Genomic DNA, 21,425 nt, shown 5'->3' on the forward strand with positions numbered 1-21,425 from the left:
CCACTGTGCAAACTCCGCAGAGTTTCCAGAATTTTCTACATTTACAAAAAAAAAATTATCGCTATAATTTTATATAAAGCGCACGCTCGAAAACGGGAACTAATTAAAACCATATACTATGCTATTTACGTAAACACATATCTAGGTTCATGTTATCCAAGATTTATTGACTGTGTATGATTTTTCTAGTAGTCGTAACTTGCAGGATATTTTATATTACTTTTATATTATGTTTAAATATAACGAGATTATCTCCATTTACGAGCTTAACTCGATAAACTGTAATTAAGAAACGAGATTTCCCATCGAAATCCTAGATTATAAAATTATATCGTTTTATACAACTAGGTTTTTGGGTGTTATTCCTAGATTAATCGATAATTTTGTGAAGAAGAGGAGAAATGTCAAATGTAAATGTAAACAAAAATAGCCGATAGCGAGAGAAATATGTGTAATACAGCAACAAATTCAACACATTTGACAATTTATAATCTTCTTTGGCTATGTGTAAACGGTTAGATTATTGAACGAGCTTGGAACGAGATTATTTTCATATATAAACATACTATTACATATAACGAGAATTACGAGCTGAACTCGATAATCTGTATTTAAGAAACGGGATTTACCATACAAAATTCTTCTCTTGATAATCCGAGTTTATAAAAGCTGTAATCGATTGGTCTTCTCTGCTCGCTATCTTTGAGCTCTGCTCGCAGATTTAAGTATTTCTCCACCTAAGAAAATGGTGCAACACTATTGTGCATGATTAAGAGGACATTTAGTGCATTCTATTGGCTTCTCTATAACGCTTTAGGAATCGAACACAGCTAATTATTTTTTCGGTGTTATTCCTAGTTTTATCGATAATTTTGCGTATAAGAGGAAAAATGTCAAATGTAGACAAAAATGGCCTACAGCGGGTGAAAGATGTGTAATACAACAACAAATACAACACATTTGACAATTGATAATCGTATTTGGGTACAGTAATACCCGCTTATGTGTTCCTTCTTCACATTCAAGACTTTTTGTTGGTTACTTAACCGGTGATCCCTGTATATGTATGTTAAAACGTCATAATATTGAACGAGCTTAGGACGAGTTTACTTTCATATGTAAATACAATTCCGATTACTATGGCACCGCGATCTGATTACTCTGTTAGAAAAAGGACGTCCTCCCGATTCAAAAATATATGGGGTAATAGGTACCGCAGACGCCTAGTTTTCGAGATATTCCGCTTTAAAGATAAAAAAATCAAAATTTTCAACTAGCTATTTCACACAATTTAATACACTTTAACACATTTTACGCACTTTTTTCACCTCAAATATATTAAATAAAACTGTAGGCGTTGCATTAAATGTACATTTTACTTTTATTATATAATTTTAAAGTCAGAATTATATGTTTCAAAAATCACTTTTCTCTCTCAAATTTATGTGTTTACAATTATGCGGAAAACGAGCGCTGCCACATTGTAGATAACATATATAAATTCATCCATAAATTCCCCTTTTTGCGAAAATTCCTCTTTTTTGCCAAAATTCCTCTTGCCAGTGCAGAAAGGAGTTCTACGCGAAAAAAACTTTGGACACCCCGGTTTTGGCTCGACCAGGGTTATTTTTTTAAAGCGCGGCCGAAGGCCGCCAGTGCAGAAAGGAGTTCTACCCAAAAAAAAATTCGGACATCCCTGGAAAGATTTTTTATATACATCCTTGATGCAGAAGACAAAAAACTATGATATGCTAATAAATAAAACACAGTCATTAAAAAATCTATCATCTATGATTTCTAACATGTGGCAAAGCTCGTTTTCCACATAATTGTAAACACAAAAACCTTTCAGCTATCAGTGTGCTAAATGATTTTTAAAATAAGTAATTATTGCTTAAAAAATCTTAAATAAATCTATATTTTGAATTAAATTGAATGTTAATAGTGTAATTTTCAATATGTGAAGTGAAAAATGTTAAAAAAAATGTTGTTACAGTGTGTAAAATTCCATGTGTTACTTATAGAAAAAATTGGACTTTTAAACATGAATATTTCAAAAACTATAAGTCCAATCAATAATATTTATATATATTCCTGCTTTGGAGAGCCTCCTCTTTCACCCGATACCCCATTTATACCGATCGGAGTTATCAAACCCCGACCGCCAAAGTAATCGGAATCGTGCCAAACATACTTATACTTTTGATTAAGTTTAAATAGACAGTTTTTGTGTCTGATATGAATTTTTTTTCGTGTAAAAAGTCGAATAAGATGTGTTGAACTGAAGGAGTAATCGATAACTATCTGACTAGACTGTTTGTACGTTTGCTAATTGTTTTGTTTTCATATCATTTTACATGTTATATCGCCCATTTTAGTCCCGTGTTTGTCGGACTTTCACGTGAGGAGTGACTTAAGTTTATACTTTTTAAACAAATTTAAAAACATTTTAGTATAAATATAGAAAAAATTCAAATCAATATGGGTAATCAGCATGGAAAGAAAGAACAAAAATTACCATTCACACCCGAACAGATTAAAATACTCGAGGCCTCCTTTCGAGCTTGTGGAATACATTCCGAAAAACTGCAAAAGGAGAAATTATTGGTAAATAAATAACAAATTAAAATTTTCTTCATTAATTTATTAAGAATTTATGCATAAATAAAAGGCGGATCATTAAGTACAATAACATACGAAAATTCTAATAAAATTTCAATTATCTATAAAAAGGCTGAACTTGAACCTTAAAATTCTTAGGATTGAATTATTAATTATTATTCTGGATGTTAAAGTCACGAAAAAATACGATATCGGCAATTTATAATTATTGTATGAAAATTTTTCCATAATAGTACTGTTTTGTAATAGAAACGAAAATATAATTGTGAACTATATTCATAACTATATATCAACATACGTTTTTTATAAACAATTTTCAACATAACTGTTTGTTATTAGTTTTGTGTATTTAATGAACCTAGTGTGTTAGTAGAGCAGTTATATTTATGTCAATATTAGCAAATAATGTACCAAGTTTTAGCATTAATTTGCATATAATTTAGTTTTGACATAAATTTAATATTAGCAGTCATAAGACAAGGTATGATATATTTATGATTAATGTGCTGCTGCTGATTATATATGTACATATCTACTTATTTTATCTCTCTCGATAAGCCGCGGTAAGCGCCAATCACTTCCCTTTCATATAAAGTTTGATGTTTTCCAATTTTATGATATAATAACTACTTAACGGTGATTGCTTCACACACATTCTGTTTTGGGGATTTATTGTAAATTAAAATATATTTGATTACATACATGGAAGAATTTTGGACTTTTCGCACAATCGCATACAAGTGTTCATAAACATGAGTATATTCATAAATTCTGTGAAATAAATAAATATTTTTAGATTACAAATAAGGTTTAGATGTAGTCGTTTTTTTTACTTTGGTTGGTTGAAAAGAGAGGCCAGATAACAACAAGCGGCCTCACATAATATCATTAGACCCATTGATCGTCCAAGTCATAACCATCCAAGTTACACACTATCTGCTTTTTTATATTTTTACATCTTTTTTTTTTAGAAAAAAAACTTGTTTTTTACAATTTCATACAACATATTTGATTCTAACTATTGTGTCAAATTTACTTCTTTGCATGTAGAACATGCTAATCGTCTTTAAGCCAAGTTTACAGTGAACGTTTTCAGTATTAAATATGTATAATACTCAATTATTCTATATACAGTGGAACTTCCATTACTTGAAGATCTCCATAACTCGAATTTTTGAATTGGCAATAGCGTTTAGAAATTAAATTTCATACAAATATCCTTCTATAACTTGAACTTCTATAACTCGAAGTTCCCTGTAACTCGAACTCTTGAAGTGGCAATAGAAGTCAAATTTCCATCCATAAATAGAACTTTTCGACCAGGGCATAATATATAATTTAAAATTTTACTATCAAGGAACAAGTTTAAAGGAGTCACTATATTCGTATTGAGATGAACAAGAAAAATGATGTTACACTTATAGATTTCATAAATCGTGCAACAAAGGCATGATATACAGACGTCAAGAGCCAAACAATAGCAAAGTGCAACAAACAATACTATAGAATACATGTTTTAATGTATTTAAATAAAACCTTTTGCGAAGTAAATAACTAAAACTGTGAACTATATTTTACATCTTTTTGAAAAATTCATGTTTTAATGAAATATTCTATAACTCGAAGTCTATCTAACTGGAAGCTTTTTGTGGATTATGGTGATTCGAGATAGAGAAGACCCACTGTATATTATTGTTTTAAAGTAAAAGGTTTAAACAGTCCCCATAGGGAGCCTTAATTGATGCCAAATAGTTCTCATTCGTATTTTGTCGAACATATTTTGTTTTTTATAACGGATTTTATCCGCTCTGACATTGAATTTATCAGATTTTGTAATGTTCCTGCTGCGATACCGTTATACCACATATCTTCAAGAATTCTATGCAATTCAGCTAAAGTTTTTGGTCTCTTCTGTGTATCTGAGTCTTCATTATAAACCAAAGGTTCTCAATTTGATTGAGATCCGGACTATTACCTGAACATTGTTAAAGTCGAAACCCCGATTTTTAATAAACAATCACCTGAAAGAAAAATGAAAGGACAAGTATAAAATTTTTAATTAAAATTATAGCAATAACCTCTAGATGTACAAAAAAATTCATACTTACTATTTTGGCACACTGGCATGGCGCAGAGTCATGTTGGAAAATGTGGACATCCGCTCATGAAAAATGGTCCTCTATTGAGGGTATTAAATTCGTCTCAAGTATCTCCTGGTACTTAAACCCGTTGACGGTTCCATCTATTAGGGTTAGTTGTCCAAGGCCATGGTAAGAAAACCATCCCCAGACCATTTGGCTACCTCCCTGCTTAACGGTTTTCTGAAGACATTCGTCCTTGAACCACTCACAAGTTCTCCGCCTTGCGTTCGACATGCCGTCGCTACAAGGAAGGTTAAATTTTGATGCATCCGAGAAGATAACATTTCGCCAAACAAGATGAGTCCAATTTTCATAATATTTTCCAATCGCTTACGGTTTTGACGCATTTTTGAGGTCCAAAGTGGCTTTTTGGCGGGGCCACGAGCGTTCAAATCAACATTTTGAATCCTTCAACGAACGGTTCTTGGGCAAATTTTTTGTACCGACATCTTGAAATAACTCCACTTTAACGTCCTCAGCAGTTTTGTAGCGATCCCTAAAAAAACGTTCCATCACCCGATTTTTCTTTGAATTTGTCTTCTTTGCTCCAGAGCCATTTTTTTTCTTAAGAGATCTGTTTTATCGATTTTTTTAGGAATTCTCCGACGGAGGGCTTGCTGAAGCCAACTCTATTACTTATTTCCCGAATAGTAGTACTGGTCGGTCACATTCGCCCTTTAAATACAAATCGACGGCTTGTCCGCAATTCACTGTGCGCTACTGTATTTACAAAAAACTTAGTAGGAGATGAGGCCACGCCCACTTCTCCAAAAAATGGCATCCAAATACGTCCCTTCATAGTGCGATATTTTATACCAAATTTTACTTCCATAGCTTTATTTATGGCTTAGTTATGACACTTTATGTGTTTTAGGTTTTCGCCATTTTGTGGGCGTGGCAGTCATTTCGCCCATATTCCAAAAAAAAATCCTTCCTATGGTGACAAAAAACACGTGTACCAAGTTTCATCTAGATATTTTAATTTTTATTCAAGTTACAGCTTGCACAGACGAACGGATAGACAGACATCTGGATTTGAACTCCACTCGTGTATGATATTATACTTATGGATTGCATAAATCATGTAACAAAGGCATGGATACAGACAGATAGCAAACTGCAACGAACAAATTACAGAATACATTTTATAAAGTTTTATGTACACACGTTAGGCGAAATAAATAAATAATAATGTGTATAAATCTATATTTTAGAGCTTTTAAAAAAATTACATGTTTTAATGAAAATTCTGTAACTCGAAGTCTCTTCAAGTTAGAAGTTTTTTTGTGGATTATGGTGATTCGAGTTAGAGAAGTTCCACTGTATATCGAAAAACAGAAAACGTTCAATAAACTTATTTACATTGTTACTTTAATATCCTCGACGTTTCATAACTTTAAAATTAATAATATTAACAATAACTGCGGTTCATCCTGATTTATTCATACATACACTGCTTTACAGATAAATAGGTACATACGCCTATAAGGCAATAATTTATATTAATCTTGAATATTTTATAGCATTATTAGAGATTATATTTTATTAACAATAATAAAAATTTGGGTTTGTGTCATAATTCAATTGTATTTTTATATTTTGATAGTTCCCAAATTGTCAGTCAACTTCTATTGTTACGATTAATTTACCAATTGAGGGCTAATGAGGGTAAATTGCATAATATAAAAATACTAGCGTAATATGTATATAATGGCAATACGGTCTAATCATTATAAGTATCATGATTAGGGAATTTACAAGCCGTACTAATTTATTTTTATAGTGCCCTATTAAATTAGCATAGTTAGAAGACGAAACGTTGCAGTCGCATGTACTATTTTCCGTTCTATTTCATGTACTATTTCTGCAATTAATAGCTGTCATCGATTATTCACTTCTCTGCTCGCTATCTTTGGGCGCTGCTCGTCTGTCAAAAAATGTACATATTTAAATAATTTGAAAGCAACAACAAAGTTATCTAGTTGAATTCGTACAGGAGAGTATGCGTATACCTTGCTATCGCCGCTTGCTGAGTGCTGCCAAATTTTGTTTTACATATTTATACTATTCAAAATGACGACTCACAGGACAAATTTTAGACAAAAATGACAATACAAATATATATGTTTGTTGTTTTTACTTTGAAATACATTTTAATTTATTAAATAATACGAAAAGCATAGACGCAGCTCGAAACACAGGTTTACTAAAATATTTGTGTGCAGATTTAAGTATTTCTCCACCTAAAAAAATGGTTCAGCGCTATTGCGCATTTATAAGGGGACATTTTAGCTTGCACCATAAGTGCTGCCTCTCTGTTTGAATTACAGGATAGTGCGTTCTTTTGGCTTCTATATAACGCTTCCCTGCAAGACAGGTACCGGCGAATTCTTCGGTGAAATGCCAGGGAGCGGTACTAGCAGTTTCAATGAATGTTTCTATGCCATTCTTAAGGGCGAATTGACAAAAGTACCCGAAACTATTGTGTACGTGTGATCGTTCATCCCTTTCTTGCACATTACATTCATCATTTAACAATTTATATATACCTCTTGCACAATTTGGGGAATGGTATTGGTACAATCACGGATGAAAGACCCAAAACTGCGAACGAAAACAACATGTGCACTTCCAGTACTGTTCTTGGTACTATCACGGATGAAAGACCCAAAACTGCACGTGCACTTTCAGTACTGCGACCCACAAAAGCCCAGACACTATACCCGCTATTTTCGGTTAGTTCTACCAAAATCCCGAATGAAAATTTAATAACAAAATCATTAATTATATTTCATATTTATTTAAAATATCATGCCATTTAGGTGTTTATTATTATATGTGAAGACTATTTTTTTATAAGATCTGTTCTTTCATTAATTTCACTAGTACTAGATTCATCTGGGAGAAGGGTTTCTATAAAATATAAAGTAAAATTTGAATTTTTATAAAGTTTGTAATAAAAGTTGGTAATAATTACCTTATGTTTCAGGAAATCTAAATCAAGCACGGCACCGTTGAAGTCTTAACATCCATGCTTTTGCTGTAGTATTTCTATTGAACTAATTTCGGTGAATTTATGTCCTTGTAAAGCGATACAACAACTTTATGATTCCTCAATACATGGTGAAAATGAATCAAAAAAGTCCTCCTTATTAAACATACAAAAAATTTTTAAATTTCTATGAGCATAAACATTCACTTAAATTTAACCTTTACTTTCTGTGTTTTAGCTGCTAATGGCACGGCCAAGTGCCGGTTATCCCAAAAATACTGAAACTGCTTTGCCCTCTAGCTCATTGGCAAAACCCAGTTGACACACGTCGTGATAATAAACGGTTTCAAAAGCACCTTAACCATGTCGTTCCAATTCTCGTGCTTGTGTTGATCAAAAGGTTTAATGGCACATAAACTTAATATCTGGTGTGTAAAAGATTAGTGTTCCATATAGCAGCGTTTGCATCCATAGTTCTGGATTTGTTTGCAGCACATATTCCATCGCTTCGAAAGTTCCACGCTGCTACAATAAGTGACACCATAAGTTTGCGTACCTTTAACGCGCCATACGAGGTTTGCATATATGTGTATGTAGTGGTGTTATTAAAATTTCTTTGAATGTATTGGATTTTCAGTACCCATGACTTGCTGGGTTAAGCTCCAGTTACCGATGCTTGACTTGACTCAGCTTCGAAAAATTTGGCTTGGAAAACTTAGATGCAGTTATACTTCACACAACTTCAACTTCAGCTGTTATTATTATAGTTTCTGGGTAGAGTTGCCAGATGTGCATATTTAGCTTTAAAATTAAGTTTTTTAAATTAAAATATCACCAAGATTGAAGATTTTAAAACTAGTATACAAAAAATCTTCACTATTAGGAAATCTGTGAACACGTAAAGATTTTATGTTTGAAAGAAAACTCTTTAATAAATATATGAATATAGCTTTGAGCAGAATACCACAAAAGAAACGTGCACACGTAGTTCAGTTTTTCGATATTTGGAATTGTTACAATATGTAATAAATTGGAGCCAGCCAAGCGTATATATGATAGGTGAATAAATAATTTATTCAAATTATATTTGAACATTTACAATAAATTCGCAAAATATTTTTTTTCTGAGCAGATCACCACAAATTCTTGCAGAGATTCGCAATAGTTAAGTTTCTGTTGTAAAAATTACCCTCATATCGTACCTATTTGATTTTATTTGTTTATTGCATTTAAAGTTAAACAAGTATTTGCGTTATAAATAAAATAAACGATTTTTTTATTAAACACATTAAAAAATAATTGTTGTGAAAAAGGTATTTTCCTCTGAATTATCTTATTTTTTCTTTATTTGAAGATTTATAAATATTAAAGATTAGAATTTTAACATATTTAATTTTAACCGAAAACATTCAGGCAACACTGGAATAGTGTCATAATGAGAATGAAAAGAGAAGCAGTAAGAGAGGGAAAGCAGTTCAAATGTCAACGTAACTTAGAGTTCTAAATTCAACAGACTTTCAAGTCAAGTCATGCGTTCGGTAATCAAATACATGCAAGGCCCATTAAACGGATCTTTTATGTGACAGTTCTCAAGTCTCTCTAGGTCAAGTCAAGCAACGTTAACTGGAGCTTTAGCCATCGATGGCTAATATATCACAGAAGAAAGGGAACGTTCAATAAATACTTTTCAATATAATAGCATTTTAATTAAAACTATATATATATATTTGGCGTAGGAACCGCTTTAAGCGATTATAGCCGAATCCACCAGAGCGCGCCACTCATTCCTCCTTTTTGCTTTTTGGCGCCAATTGGAAACACCAAGTGAAGCCAGGTCACTTTGCACTTGGTCTTTCCACCGGAGTGGAGGTCGTCCTCTTCCGCGGCTTCCTCCAGCGGGTACTGCATCGAATACTTTCAGAGCTGGAGTGTTTTCTTCCATCCGTACAACATGACCTAGCCAGCGTAGCCGCTGTCTTTTTATTCGCTGAACTATGTCAATGTCGTCGTATAAATCGTACAGCTCATCGTTCCATCGCCTGCGGTATTCGCCGTTGCCAATGTTTAGAGGACCAAAAATCTTGCGCAAAACCTTTCTCTCGAAAACCCCAAGAGTCGTCTCATCGGATGTTGTCATCGTCCACGCTTCAGCGCCATACATCAGGACGGGAATAATGAGCGACTTATAGAGTTTGATTTTGGTTCGTCGAGAGAGGACTTTACTTTTCAATTGCCTACTCAGTCCAAAGTAGCACCTGTTGGCAAGAGTGATTCTGCGTTGGATTTCAAGGCTGACATTGTTGGTGTTGTTAATGCTGGTTCCCAGATAAACGAAATTATCTACAACTTCAAAGTTATGACTGTCAACAGTGACGTGGGAGCCAAGACGCGAGTGCGCCGACTGTTTGTTTGATGACAGGAGATATTTCGTCTTGTCCTCATTCACCACCAGACCCATACGCTTCGCTTCTTTATCTAGTCTGGAAAACGCAGAGCAAACGGCGCGGTTGTTGCTTCCGATGATATCAATATCATCGGCATACGCCAGGAGCTGTACACTCTTGTAGAAGATTGTACCCTCTCTATTTAGTTCTGCAGCTCGTATTATTTTTTCCAGCAATAGATTGAAGAAGTCGCACGATAGTGAGTCACCCTGTCTGAAGCCTCGTTTGGTATCGAACGGCTCGGAGAGGTCCTTCCCGATCCTGACGGAGCTTTTGGTGTTGCTCAACGTCAGCTTACATAGCCGTATTAGTTTTGCAGGGATTCTCATCCGAGGCTCGGTGTTTGTTTTCATTGGGGAGATTTTTTTATGTGGTGGGTCCCAAGCCCTACGCACAACCGCACAAGCGGGCTTCGCCTTCTCACTTTAGCTCGCCTCCAAACGGATGTCTGTTAGCTACCCAGGGGATACTTGGTCTAAAACCGGAAGTCGTGAGCTGCTTGAGTCATATGCAAAAGAATCGTTCCTGGCCACTCCCAAGTGAATGGCAATCAGAAACTTTCCTCACTTGCGTGAACTTCTACATATGACCCCATCCCCCAACTTCTACATATGACCCCATCCCCCAATTTTAATTAAAACTAATTTATTTAAATTTAATTAATTTTTTTCATATTTAAATTTAATTAACTTTTTTCATATTTCGTATCCATCTTGATTGGATTACACAATTTCGAGCGTTCAAATTTAGAAGCAAAAGTATACTTAGGTCCACTATTGTTCAATCGCAAATTGTGTGGTGGCACATGTAAATCCAGGGCATCTAAAAACTACAGCAAGTTGACTACTTCATCAGAAATTGATTGCATAATAATCCAATTTTTTTGCGGCTGAAACACACATCGTCTTTTGTAGCCACATGGTTGCAAGTACTATCTGTGAACCAAATATATTGTGTATTTTCATAAACTTTATTGGTTTGATGGTTATGCGAAGTACTAATATTATATTATTTTTTAATCCTGTTAAATCACACTGACATTGATCATTTTACATTTAGTTTCGTTATTGCTTTTTATTTATTGTTGTTTGATACAATATTATTTGTATTCAATTCTTCATTATAATACCTTTATAACAAAAGAAACCAATTTAAAAACATCAAATCATTTATTAACTGTTTGTCATCGATTGGATAACTGTTGATACCGTGATCAATTTCGTGAGACACTGTAAAATATTTTTTACAATAATCTTTTAATCCTTAGGAGTCTTGGTCAAATATTATAGATGCTCATTTGGCTGAATGCACTGCAAATTTCCTTTTCAAAAGGATACAGCAAACGACACCCACAATTACATTAGGACGGTATGTCGAACCATACTATATAGTTGAGAATGGAACAATCGATGATAAAGTGAATTTTCTGGCCTCCTCACTGGAGCAAACAGATACAAATCAATACACAATAAAGGAATTGGAACATGTAAGATTAAGATTTTATTCCAATGAGGAATTTAATCTAAGATTTGGTTTACCAGTATATTGCAGCTGTTCTAAAAAGTTATTTAAAAATCGAGTCCCATCATTGTACGGAAGCGTTTGAAAGTTGGAAGGAACATGGATATCAGTCGGCGGATCGAACAATATTTGCCTTTTCAAAAGGACTTATTCGTAGTATGTGTCAAGGTCACGATCATTACCTTAATTTAAGTCAGCTGGAAGAATGGCTGCAGGTAAATCCCACATTTCTTATTATATGGAGGGAAGTATTTAATGGCTTATATAGCAGAAATTCAGCAAAGTCGCTTAAATCAAGCTGTGTTCTTTCTTCGAACATTCTACCAGTATTAGAAGGTAAATATTGAATGATAATTTATAGCACATAATTTACACAAGATATTAACTACTGTTTTCTTAGGTTTAGCTGTTGGCACAAATTACACCCCAATCATAGACATTCCACATGTGATATTTGTGAATAGTAATTTACCAAATGAGTATCGTAATAAATGGCGTTTCTTATTCTCATCAAAAATAATGGGTGAAAGTTTTTCGACAATGTTGGGAAAGATTTTGAATCGAGGACCTACGCTTTTGGTTATTGAAGACGAGGATCGGTATCTGTTTGCCGGTTACAATCCAGAGTCTTGGGCGTTAAAATCACACTTTTTTGGTATGATATTGATAATTTACATATGTATATTCCTAATAACTTACACATTTTGTATTTAAGGTAACGAAAGTTCACTTCTTTATACCTTGAGTCCAGCAATGCGTTGTTTTAACAGCACAGGATATAATAACCATTACCAATATTTGAATTTAAATCAGCAAACTATGCCCAATGGTTTGGTAAGTAATATTGTTTCCGCTATAATGGCTGTGCCGAATGAAATACTTGATCATTTATTAGTTACTATAACATAATTGCTAAAAATTACAATATTTCCCCTTATCTCGATATATATGATAAGCTTAAAGTTTTATATTAACGAAATTAACAAGAATACAAATGCAAGTATTTATTCCTCTTAAATTATTAGAGCAAGTAGAACAATAGTATTAACCCGGTACTGTCATACACGTAAAAGCTGTCGTACACATTGTTCTACTCTGAGTAGTCTCACAATTTCACAGTCGATGCTTATTTTCTATAAAATTGTATTATGCCATTTGATCAAATGACCATCTATAAAAAGTAAGGAAAGGCTAAGTTCGGATGTAACCGAACATTTTATACTCTCGCAATTTATTTCATTTTATTAGTATAACACACAATTTGACTCACATATTCGGCATATAGTATATGTATATTACCATTGAAAGTTAAACCCTAATATTAATATCAAAGTCGTATAAGTATGGGGGAAGTTATGACCAGATTTCAGTTATTTGTAGTATTTTCGGTACAAAATTTATTACAATCACTGAGGCCCTCATGTTCGATATACAGGGCCTTGAAAACTTATGGTCCGATTTCGGCAATTTTTAGAAGGGTGATGTCACACTATAAATGCAGTATTTGTGCAAAGTTCTGTTCCGATATCTTTACTAGTGCTTACTTTATATATTGTAAAGTAAACGATTTAGATCGACTTCAAAGTTCTGGTTTTTCAAAACATATTTCCATTTTTGAACTATATAAGAAAGTGGCTGAAAGAAATGACTCTAGAGAGTTTGGTTGATATTATAAAAAAAATTACATCCTAATATGCTCCTTCGTAGTGCGATACTTTGTACCAAATTTTACTTTATGGCACTTTATAAGTTTTCGGTTATCGCCATTTTGTGGGCGTGGTAATGGTCCGATTTCGCCCATTTTCAATACCAACCTCAGGGTCCTAAGGAATATGTGTACCAAGTTTCATTAAGATTGAAATTATTACACTGTACAACACTCGTCTGTGTATTGAATCAAACTAACTTTTACAGGGAGATTAAGTCATAAGTAAAAAAAAACGTGTGTTCTTCGATATTCGATGTTAGCATCCAAACCGAGATATTTGCCTTGGAAGTTCAAAAAAAAGGCTTATTAAAACAAATTATTATTAATTACTGGATATAGTTACAAAAAAAAAAACAAAAAATAGAACAATCTTATTTTCTTCATAATTCAGTGGTGTATAAAATGTTTTCGTTCAAGCTTGTATGACAGATGTTATTAGGGGTTAAAGTTGGATGTTCGAAAAAAATAAAAAACTTTATATTTTGAAAGAAATAGTCCAATTTTTTTACAGTTTTGTATGGTTGTGAATATTGTTAAGCAACCTTCCTCCTGGTATGCGTATATATTTAATTTCAATATAAATCTTCCAGAAAAACACTTAATGAAAAAATATATATCATATAATTAGAAGAAATATGCATACAAACAAAAAAGTAACATTGTTTTTTTTTAATTTAATTTTTTTTTTTTCAAACGTCAAACTTTGACCGCTTGTACATATTATCTGTCAAATAAGCTTGATCGAAAAATGTTATATTACATTTAAATAAAGTTATGGTTTACAAACTATGTATTTACTTGGCTTACATTTGACTTAAACTAAATATGATAGAAGCATTCCAATCATTTTTTTTTTCATATAATGTCATTTTCAATCTGAACAGCTTATTTGGCTATAACTGAAGTATTAATAAGGAAATCGAAATAAAACTTAAAGTATATGGAAAAAATTTATTACGAATACTGAATGAAAAAAAAAACACATGCTCATATGTGTGCTCATGTGCATATGACAAACATGTATATTGCATTTGTATTTAAACAATTTTTTTTTTAAGTGTATATATGTAGATTAAAAAATGTTTTAATGCACATAAACGTGCTAAAAGTTTTTAAAGTTCAACAACTAAGACATACATGTATTTGAAAAATAATAAGGACAGCGATGAATAAAAAGTATGTGTAACTAATACTAATGTTTGCTGAAGAACGTGTGCATTAACTATTGCTAGTCTGACAACACAAACGTAAACTTATTTAGTTCTGAACGATATATTTATTATATAAAAAGCCAATTAATTAATTTTAAAACTCTAAGTACACGAAAAAGACAGCTAAATATGGTGGCTGAAAAATTATGATTTGAGGTTCGTTTTCACACAACGGACTAAGCCCACACTATAACTTACAGGGCAGTATAAAAGCAACCGAATATGTTAATATATTCCAAAAATGTATGATATAGTACTCTGAAGACATTATAGCACTTAGGTGGATATTTCATTAGGGCAACGACCAAAAACACACGGCTGGGTGGAGAAACGAGTGTTTTGAAGTCACAGACTTCAATATGGTGCAGTGGCCTCCGCAATCCCCTGAGCAAAATTCCATAGAAAATTTATGGGATACAGTGAAGAACAATGGGTGTGATGAAGTGGCCTTCGCAATTCCCTGATCAAAATTCCATAAACAATTTATGGAATACATTGAAGAACAATGGGAGGAATTTGCGCAATTAACAATGTCGAGCTCTGGATGGACGACATTTCCGGTTTCTGTCTGCCAAAACCTAGTTTGTCTAAGCCGAAGCGATAACGATGCAATTTAAACAACCATGCATTTAAAAAACATCTTTTACTAATTAGAAACTGGTATTAATATAATTGGAGGAAAACTACAGTGAAACTTCCATAACTCGAACTCTTGAATTGACAATAGCGTTTAGAAGCCAAATTTCATAAAAATTTCCTTCCCTAACTCGAATTTCTATAACTCGAAGTTCTCCATAACTCGAACTCTTGAAGAGGCAATAGAGTGCAACTTACATACAAATTTCCTTCCATAAATCGAACTTTTTGGTCAGGACATAATATAAAATTTTAAATTTTACTATCGAGGCTGAATTTTAAAAGAGTCTCTCTATATTGTACGGAGGCGAACAGAGTGCAACTTACATACAAATTTCCTTCCATAAATCGAACTTTTTGGTCAGGACATAATATAAAATTTTAAATTTTACTATCGAGGCTGAATTTTAAAAGAGTCTCTCTATATTGTACGGAGGCGAACAAAAAATATAATTTTACACAAATTGATTGCATAAATCATCTAACAAACGCAAAGTGCAACAAACAAAATTACAGAATACATGTGCTAACGCATGTACATAAAACTTTATGCGAAAGCAATATATACTAGAGAAGTTCCACTGTAGTTCTTTGTTCTTATTAAATATTGTAATATTTTTAGTAAAACTAGAGGTGTCCTTATTATTTTTCACTTGTCAAAAACGGCAAATTATAAAGAAAAATCAAAATAACATACAAAGCTTGGGTCGGCTTTAGTATACTACTTTCGGTAATAAAATGGGTATCGTTGGAAAGAGGATGTTCTCCAGATTAAGAATATATAGCTGCAGCTGACTTATAGTTTTCGAGATATTCGCACTTAAAGTTGAAAAAAGTACAACTTTATCTCGAATTTTCACAATATATACAGAATATTTTATTAATATTATGCACTTATTTTACACATACACTTCACCTCATTTTTTCTGCATATTTATGTTATAAAGATTATGACGAAAATAGCTGTAAATAAATATTTAACATTTTACACAAATCTCTTAATTTCAACAATAACAAAAAGGGTTGAAGCTTGACAAGTAATAAGTGTTGCCATATCACTTACCACAGTGTGTATATTACCATTGAAAGTTAAACCCTAATATTAATATCAAAGTCGTATAAGTATGGGGGAAGTTATGACCAGATTTCAGTTATTTGTAGTATTTTCGGTACAAAATTTATTACAATCACTGAGGCCCTCATGTTCGATATACAGGGCCTTGAAAACTTATGGTCCGATTTCGGCAATTTTTAGAAGGGTGATGTCACACTATAAATGCAGTATTTGTGCAAAGTTCTGTTCCGATATCTTTACTAGTGCTTACTTTATATATTGTAAAGTAAACGATTTAGATCGACTTCAAAGTTCTGGTTTTTCAAAACATATTTCCATTTTTGAACTATATAAGAAAGTGGCTGAAAGAAATGACTCTAGAGAGTTTGGTTGATATTATAAAAAAAATTACATCCTAATATGCTCCTTCGTAGTGCGATACTTTGTACCAAATTTTACTTTATGGCACTTTATAAGTTTTCGGTTATCGCCATTTTGTGGGCGTGGTAATGGTCCGATTTCGCCCATTTTCAATACCAACCTCAGGGTCCTAAGGAATATGTGTACCAAGTTTCATTAAGATTGAAATTATTACACTGTACAACACTCGTCTGTGTATTGAATCAAACTAACTTTTACAGGGAGATTAAGTCATAAGTAAAAAAAAACGTGTGTTCTTCGATATTCGATGTTAGCATCCAAACCGAGATATTTGCCTTGGAAGTTCAAAAAAAAGGCTTATTAAAACAAATTATTATTAATTACTGGATATAGTTACAAAAAAAAAAAACAAAAAATAGAACAATCTTATTTTCTTCATAATTCAGTGGTGTATAAAATGTTTTCGTTCAAGCTTGTATGACAGATGTTATTAGGGGTTAAAGTTGGATGTTCGAAAAAAATAAAAAACTTTATATTTTGAAAGAAATAGTCCAATTTTTTTACAGTTTTGTATGGTTGTGAATATTGTTAAGCAACCTTCCTCCTGGTATGCGTATATATTTAATTTCAATATAAATCTTCCAGAAAAACACTTAATGAAAAAATATATATCATATAATTAGAAGAAATATGCATACAAACAAAAAAGTAACATTGTTTTTTTTTAATTTAATTTTTTTTTTTTCAAACGTCAAACTTTGACCGCTTGTACATATTATCTGTCAAATAAGCTTGATCGAAAAATGTTATATTACATTTAAATAAAGTTATGGTTTACAAACTATGTATTTACTTGGCTTACATTTGACTTAAACTAAATATGATAGAAGCATTCCAATCATTTTTTTTTCATATAATGTCATTTTCAATCTGAACAGCTTATTTGGCTATAACTGAAGTATTAATAAGGAAATCGAAATAAAACTTAAAGTATATGGAAAAAATTTATTACGAATACTGAATGAAAAAAAAAACACATGCTCATATGTGTGCTCATGTGCATATGACAAACATGTATATTGCATTTGTATTTAAACAATTTTTTTTTTTAAGTGTATATATGTAGATTAAAAAATGTTTTAATGCACATAAACGTGCTAAAAGTTTTTAAAGTTCAACAACTAAGACATACATGTATTTGAAAAATAATAAGGACAGCGATGAATAAAAAGTATGTGTAACTAATACTAATGTTTGCTGAAGAACGTGTGCATTAACTATTGCTAGTCTGACAACACAAACGTAAACTTATTTAGTTCTGAACGATATATTTATTATATAAAAAGCCAATTAATTAATTTTAAAACTCTAAGTACACGAAAAAGACAGCTAAATATGGTGGCTGAAAAATTATGATTTGAGGTTCGTTTTCACACAACGGACTAAGCCCACACTATAACTTACAGGGCAGTATAAAAGCAACCGAATATGTTAATATATTCCAAAAATGTATGATATAGTACTCTGAAGACATTATAGCACTTAGGTGGATATTTCATTAGGGCAACGACCAAAAACACACGGCTGGGTGGAGAAACGAGTGTTTTGAAGTCACAGACTTCAATATGGTGCAGTGGCCTCCGCAATCCCCTGAGCAAAATTCCATAGAAAATTTATGGGATACAGTGAAGAACAATGGGTGTGATGAAGTGGCCTTCGCAATTCCCTGATCAAAATTCCATAAACAATTTATGGAATACATTGAAGAACAATGGGAGGAATTTGCGCAATTAACAATGTCGAGCTCTGGATGGACGACATTTCCGGTTTCTGTCTGCCAAAACCTAGTTTGTCTAAGCCGAAGCGATAACGATGCAATTTAAACAACCATGCATTTAAAAAACATCTTTTACTAATTAGAAACTGGTATTAATATAATTGGAGGAAAACTACAGTGAAACTTCCATAACTCGAACTCTTGAATTGACAATAGCGTTTAGAAGCCAAATTTCATAAAAATTTCCTTCCCTAACTCGAATTTCTATAACTCGAAGTTCTCCATAACTCGAACTCTTGAAGAGGCAATAGAGTGCAACTTACATACAAATTTCCTTCCATAAATCGAAGTTTTTGGTCAGGACATAATATAAAATTTTAAATTTTACTATCGAGGCTGAATTTTAAAAGAGTCTCTCTATATTGTACGGAGGCGAATAGAGTGCAACTTACATACAAATTTCCTTCCATAAATCGAACTTTTTGGTCAGGACATAATATAAAATTTTAAATTTTACTATCGAGGCTGAATTTTAAAAGAGTCTCTCTATATTGTACGGAGGCGAACAAAAAATATAATTTTACACAAATTGATTGCATAAATCATCTAACAAACGCAAAGTGCAACAAACAAAATTACAGAATACATGTGCTAACGCATGTACATAAAACTTTATGCGAAAGCAATATATACTAGAGAAGTTCCACTGTAGTTCTTTGTTCTTATTAAATATTGTAATATTTTTAGTAAAACTAGAGGTGTCCTTATTATTTTTCACTTGTCAAAAACGGCAAATTATAAAGAAAAATCAAAATAACATACAAAGCTTGGGTCGGCTTTAGTATACTACTTTCGGTAATAAAATGGGTATCGTTGGAAAGAGGATGTTCTCCAGATTAAGAATATATAGCTGCAGCTGACTTATAGTTTTCGAGATATTCGCACTTAAAGTTGAAAAAAGTACAACTTTATCTCGAATTTTCACAATATATACAGAATATTTTATTAATATTATGCACTTATTTTACACATACACTTCACCTCATTTTTTCTGCATATTTATGTTATAAAGATTATGACGAAAATAGCTGTAAATAAATATTTAACATTTTACACAAATCTCTTAATTTCAACAATAACAAAAAGGGTTGAAGCTTGACAAGTAATAAGTGTTGCCATATCACTTACCACAGTGTAAGTGTAAAATAAGTGCATAATATTAATAAAATATTCTGTATATATTGTGAAAATTCGATACCCATTTTATTAGTATACTAAAGTTTCCCCCAAAGCTTTGCTAAATTTTCGTAAAACTAAAGAAACATATAATTTGAATATGTTGCCAATAAATTTGTCTTTGATTCTCTCACATTTCTAGATGGACATTAACTTCATCTACACTAGGGCACTGTCCTTATTTTTTTCACATAACTGTATGGCCTGTTACATATTCAGTATTTATCGTGATATTTCCTGTATCGCGATATTTATTGAACGTTTAGCATGCAATATTGATGGATCACGATCCATATCACAAAATATTTAAATATTTTGAAATCCAGTTCGCGGATCGTTGATCGCGAGATAAATATTGAATATGTAGCATATTTTGTGATATACATGTCCGAATTGGTGAAATACAACAGTGCCAAAATTTTAAAATCAACTTTATTCTAATAAATGAACATGAATTATACTGTTTACAATAGAATCTTTGCCAGAGCTATGCAACTCATCTGCCAAAGGTTTTTTGATAACGTCCAAATATTGTATACATTTAATGAATCGATGTGGGAGCAAAAGCAATAGCCAAACATGATTTTCTTAGGTTTTCTTCTGAAATTTTATGAAAAAATGTACGAACAAATAAACAAATCAATTTTTAAAATATTTTTTCTTGTGAAAACACTAATAACATCGTATAAATATTGACGTAATATATATTGAACATCTAGCAGTCGCGAAGTAATCCATCAATATTCAATATAGATCGCGATCCAAATATCACGATACATATTGAAGGTGTAGCAGGCCCCTACATAAACTATGAAAATGAAATTTTGTACAGAGATACAGATATACCAAATATTAGGTTTTTCAAATATCCGGTGGTTTTTATACCGTATATATCGGTTAATATGTGAGATATCTTACCAAATTAGGTGAGCAGGTATACCAAAGTAAATTTTCTAATTCGGAAAATGTAGCTAAATGGCATTTATTTTACATTTTATTTTTCTTCTTTATTTGCAGGGAATCGGCGGTCAGTTTAATTATTGGGGATTATGGATTGATAGTGACTATGGAATAGGACAAAGTAGCGAATCCTGTACTACATATCGTGACTACATGCAGCTTAGCAAGCGAAAAGATTTTAAAATACGCAATATTGAAGTCTGGGGAATTGGCGACGAACCTAAAGATGAAGACTCTGAAGAAGAAGTGAGTATTGTTCCATTTTACATTGATATATTGTTTACTCAACATTTCTTCTATAAGTATATGAATTTATTTATATAAAAAATTTAATTATTTCAGAGCGGTGTGAAGAATTCAATCTTGGATAAAAATTTAGAGGATAAAGTTATGCTTCAGTTGGCTGGTAAAGAAATGCATTCAGAGGGTCTGCGTGAACCGGACATGGATTTGTGAATATATATTAATTTAGTTTTAAGCTGAAGTCAAAATTTATTTATTTACCTTTATAATTGGAAATTTTTTACTACACTGTGAATAAGTTTTGAACGATATCTATTACTACATGCCTACATAAAATGTAATGTAGCTGTTAAACATAAATAATATACTCTTAAACGTACAAACTTACTATTTTATTCACTTTGAAATGACATTTTACAATTATTTGTAAGAGCAAATTACGAAGGGAATGTTCCTTTGACGACATGAACAATTGGTGTTGAAAAATTGGTTGCGAAAC

The 21,425-nt window shown here is 32.2% G+C and overlaps 1 protein-coding gene and 1 long non-coding RNA gene across 3 annotated transcripts; one reads left to right on the plus strand and one right to left on the minus strand.

Annotated features, from left to right (window-relative positions):
- Window positions 1-2,256: 2,256 nt before the first annotated feature.
- On the plus strand, window positions 2,257-21,309 carry LOC105219954 (MTOR-associated protein MEAK7). Of its 2 annotated transcripts, XM_054226613.1 has the most exons (8): window positions 2,257-2,401; window positions 2,465-2,607; window positions 11,467-11,685; window positions 11,741-12,056; window positions 12,121-12,375; window positions 12,436-12,554; window positions 20,741-20,929; window positions 21,026-21,309. In XM_054226613.1, the coding sequence occupies exons 2-8, from the start codon at window positions 2,482-2,484 to the stop codon at window positions 21,137-21,139; spliced, it is 1,338 nt and encodes a 445-aa protein (XP_054082588.1). In that variant the 5' UTR covers window positions 2,257-2,401; window positions 2,465-2,481; the 3' UTR covers window positions 21,140-21,309. The 2 variants fall into 2 exon arrangements, with proteins under 2 accessions (XP_054082588.1, XP_011194618.1); XM_011196316.3 differs by having other exon boundaries at window positions 2,297-2,607.
- On the minus strand, window positions 4,437-9,468 carry LOC128920116 (uncharacterized). Its single transcript, XR_008470249.1, has 3 exons — window positions 7,741-9,468; window positions 4,731-5,880; window positions 4,437-4,643 (listed from the first exon to the last, which is right to left on the minus strand). It is a non-coding gene; the product is annotated as an uncharacterized LOC128920116 (long non-coding RNA).
- Window positions 21,310-21,425: the final 116 nt, after the last annotated feature.

Source organism: Zeugodacus cucurbitae, chromosome 3, assembly GCF_028554725.1.
Source record: "Zeugodacus cucurbitae isolate PBARC_wt_2022May chromosome 3, idZeuCucr1.2, whole genome shotgun sequence".
NCBI lineage: Eukaryota > Metazoa > Arthropoda > Insecta > Diptera > Tephritidae > Zeugodacus > Zeugodacus cucurbitae.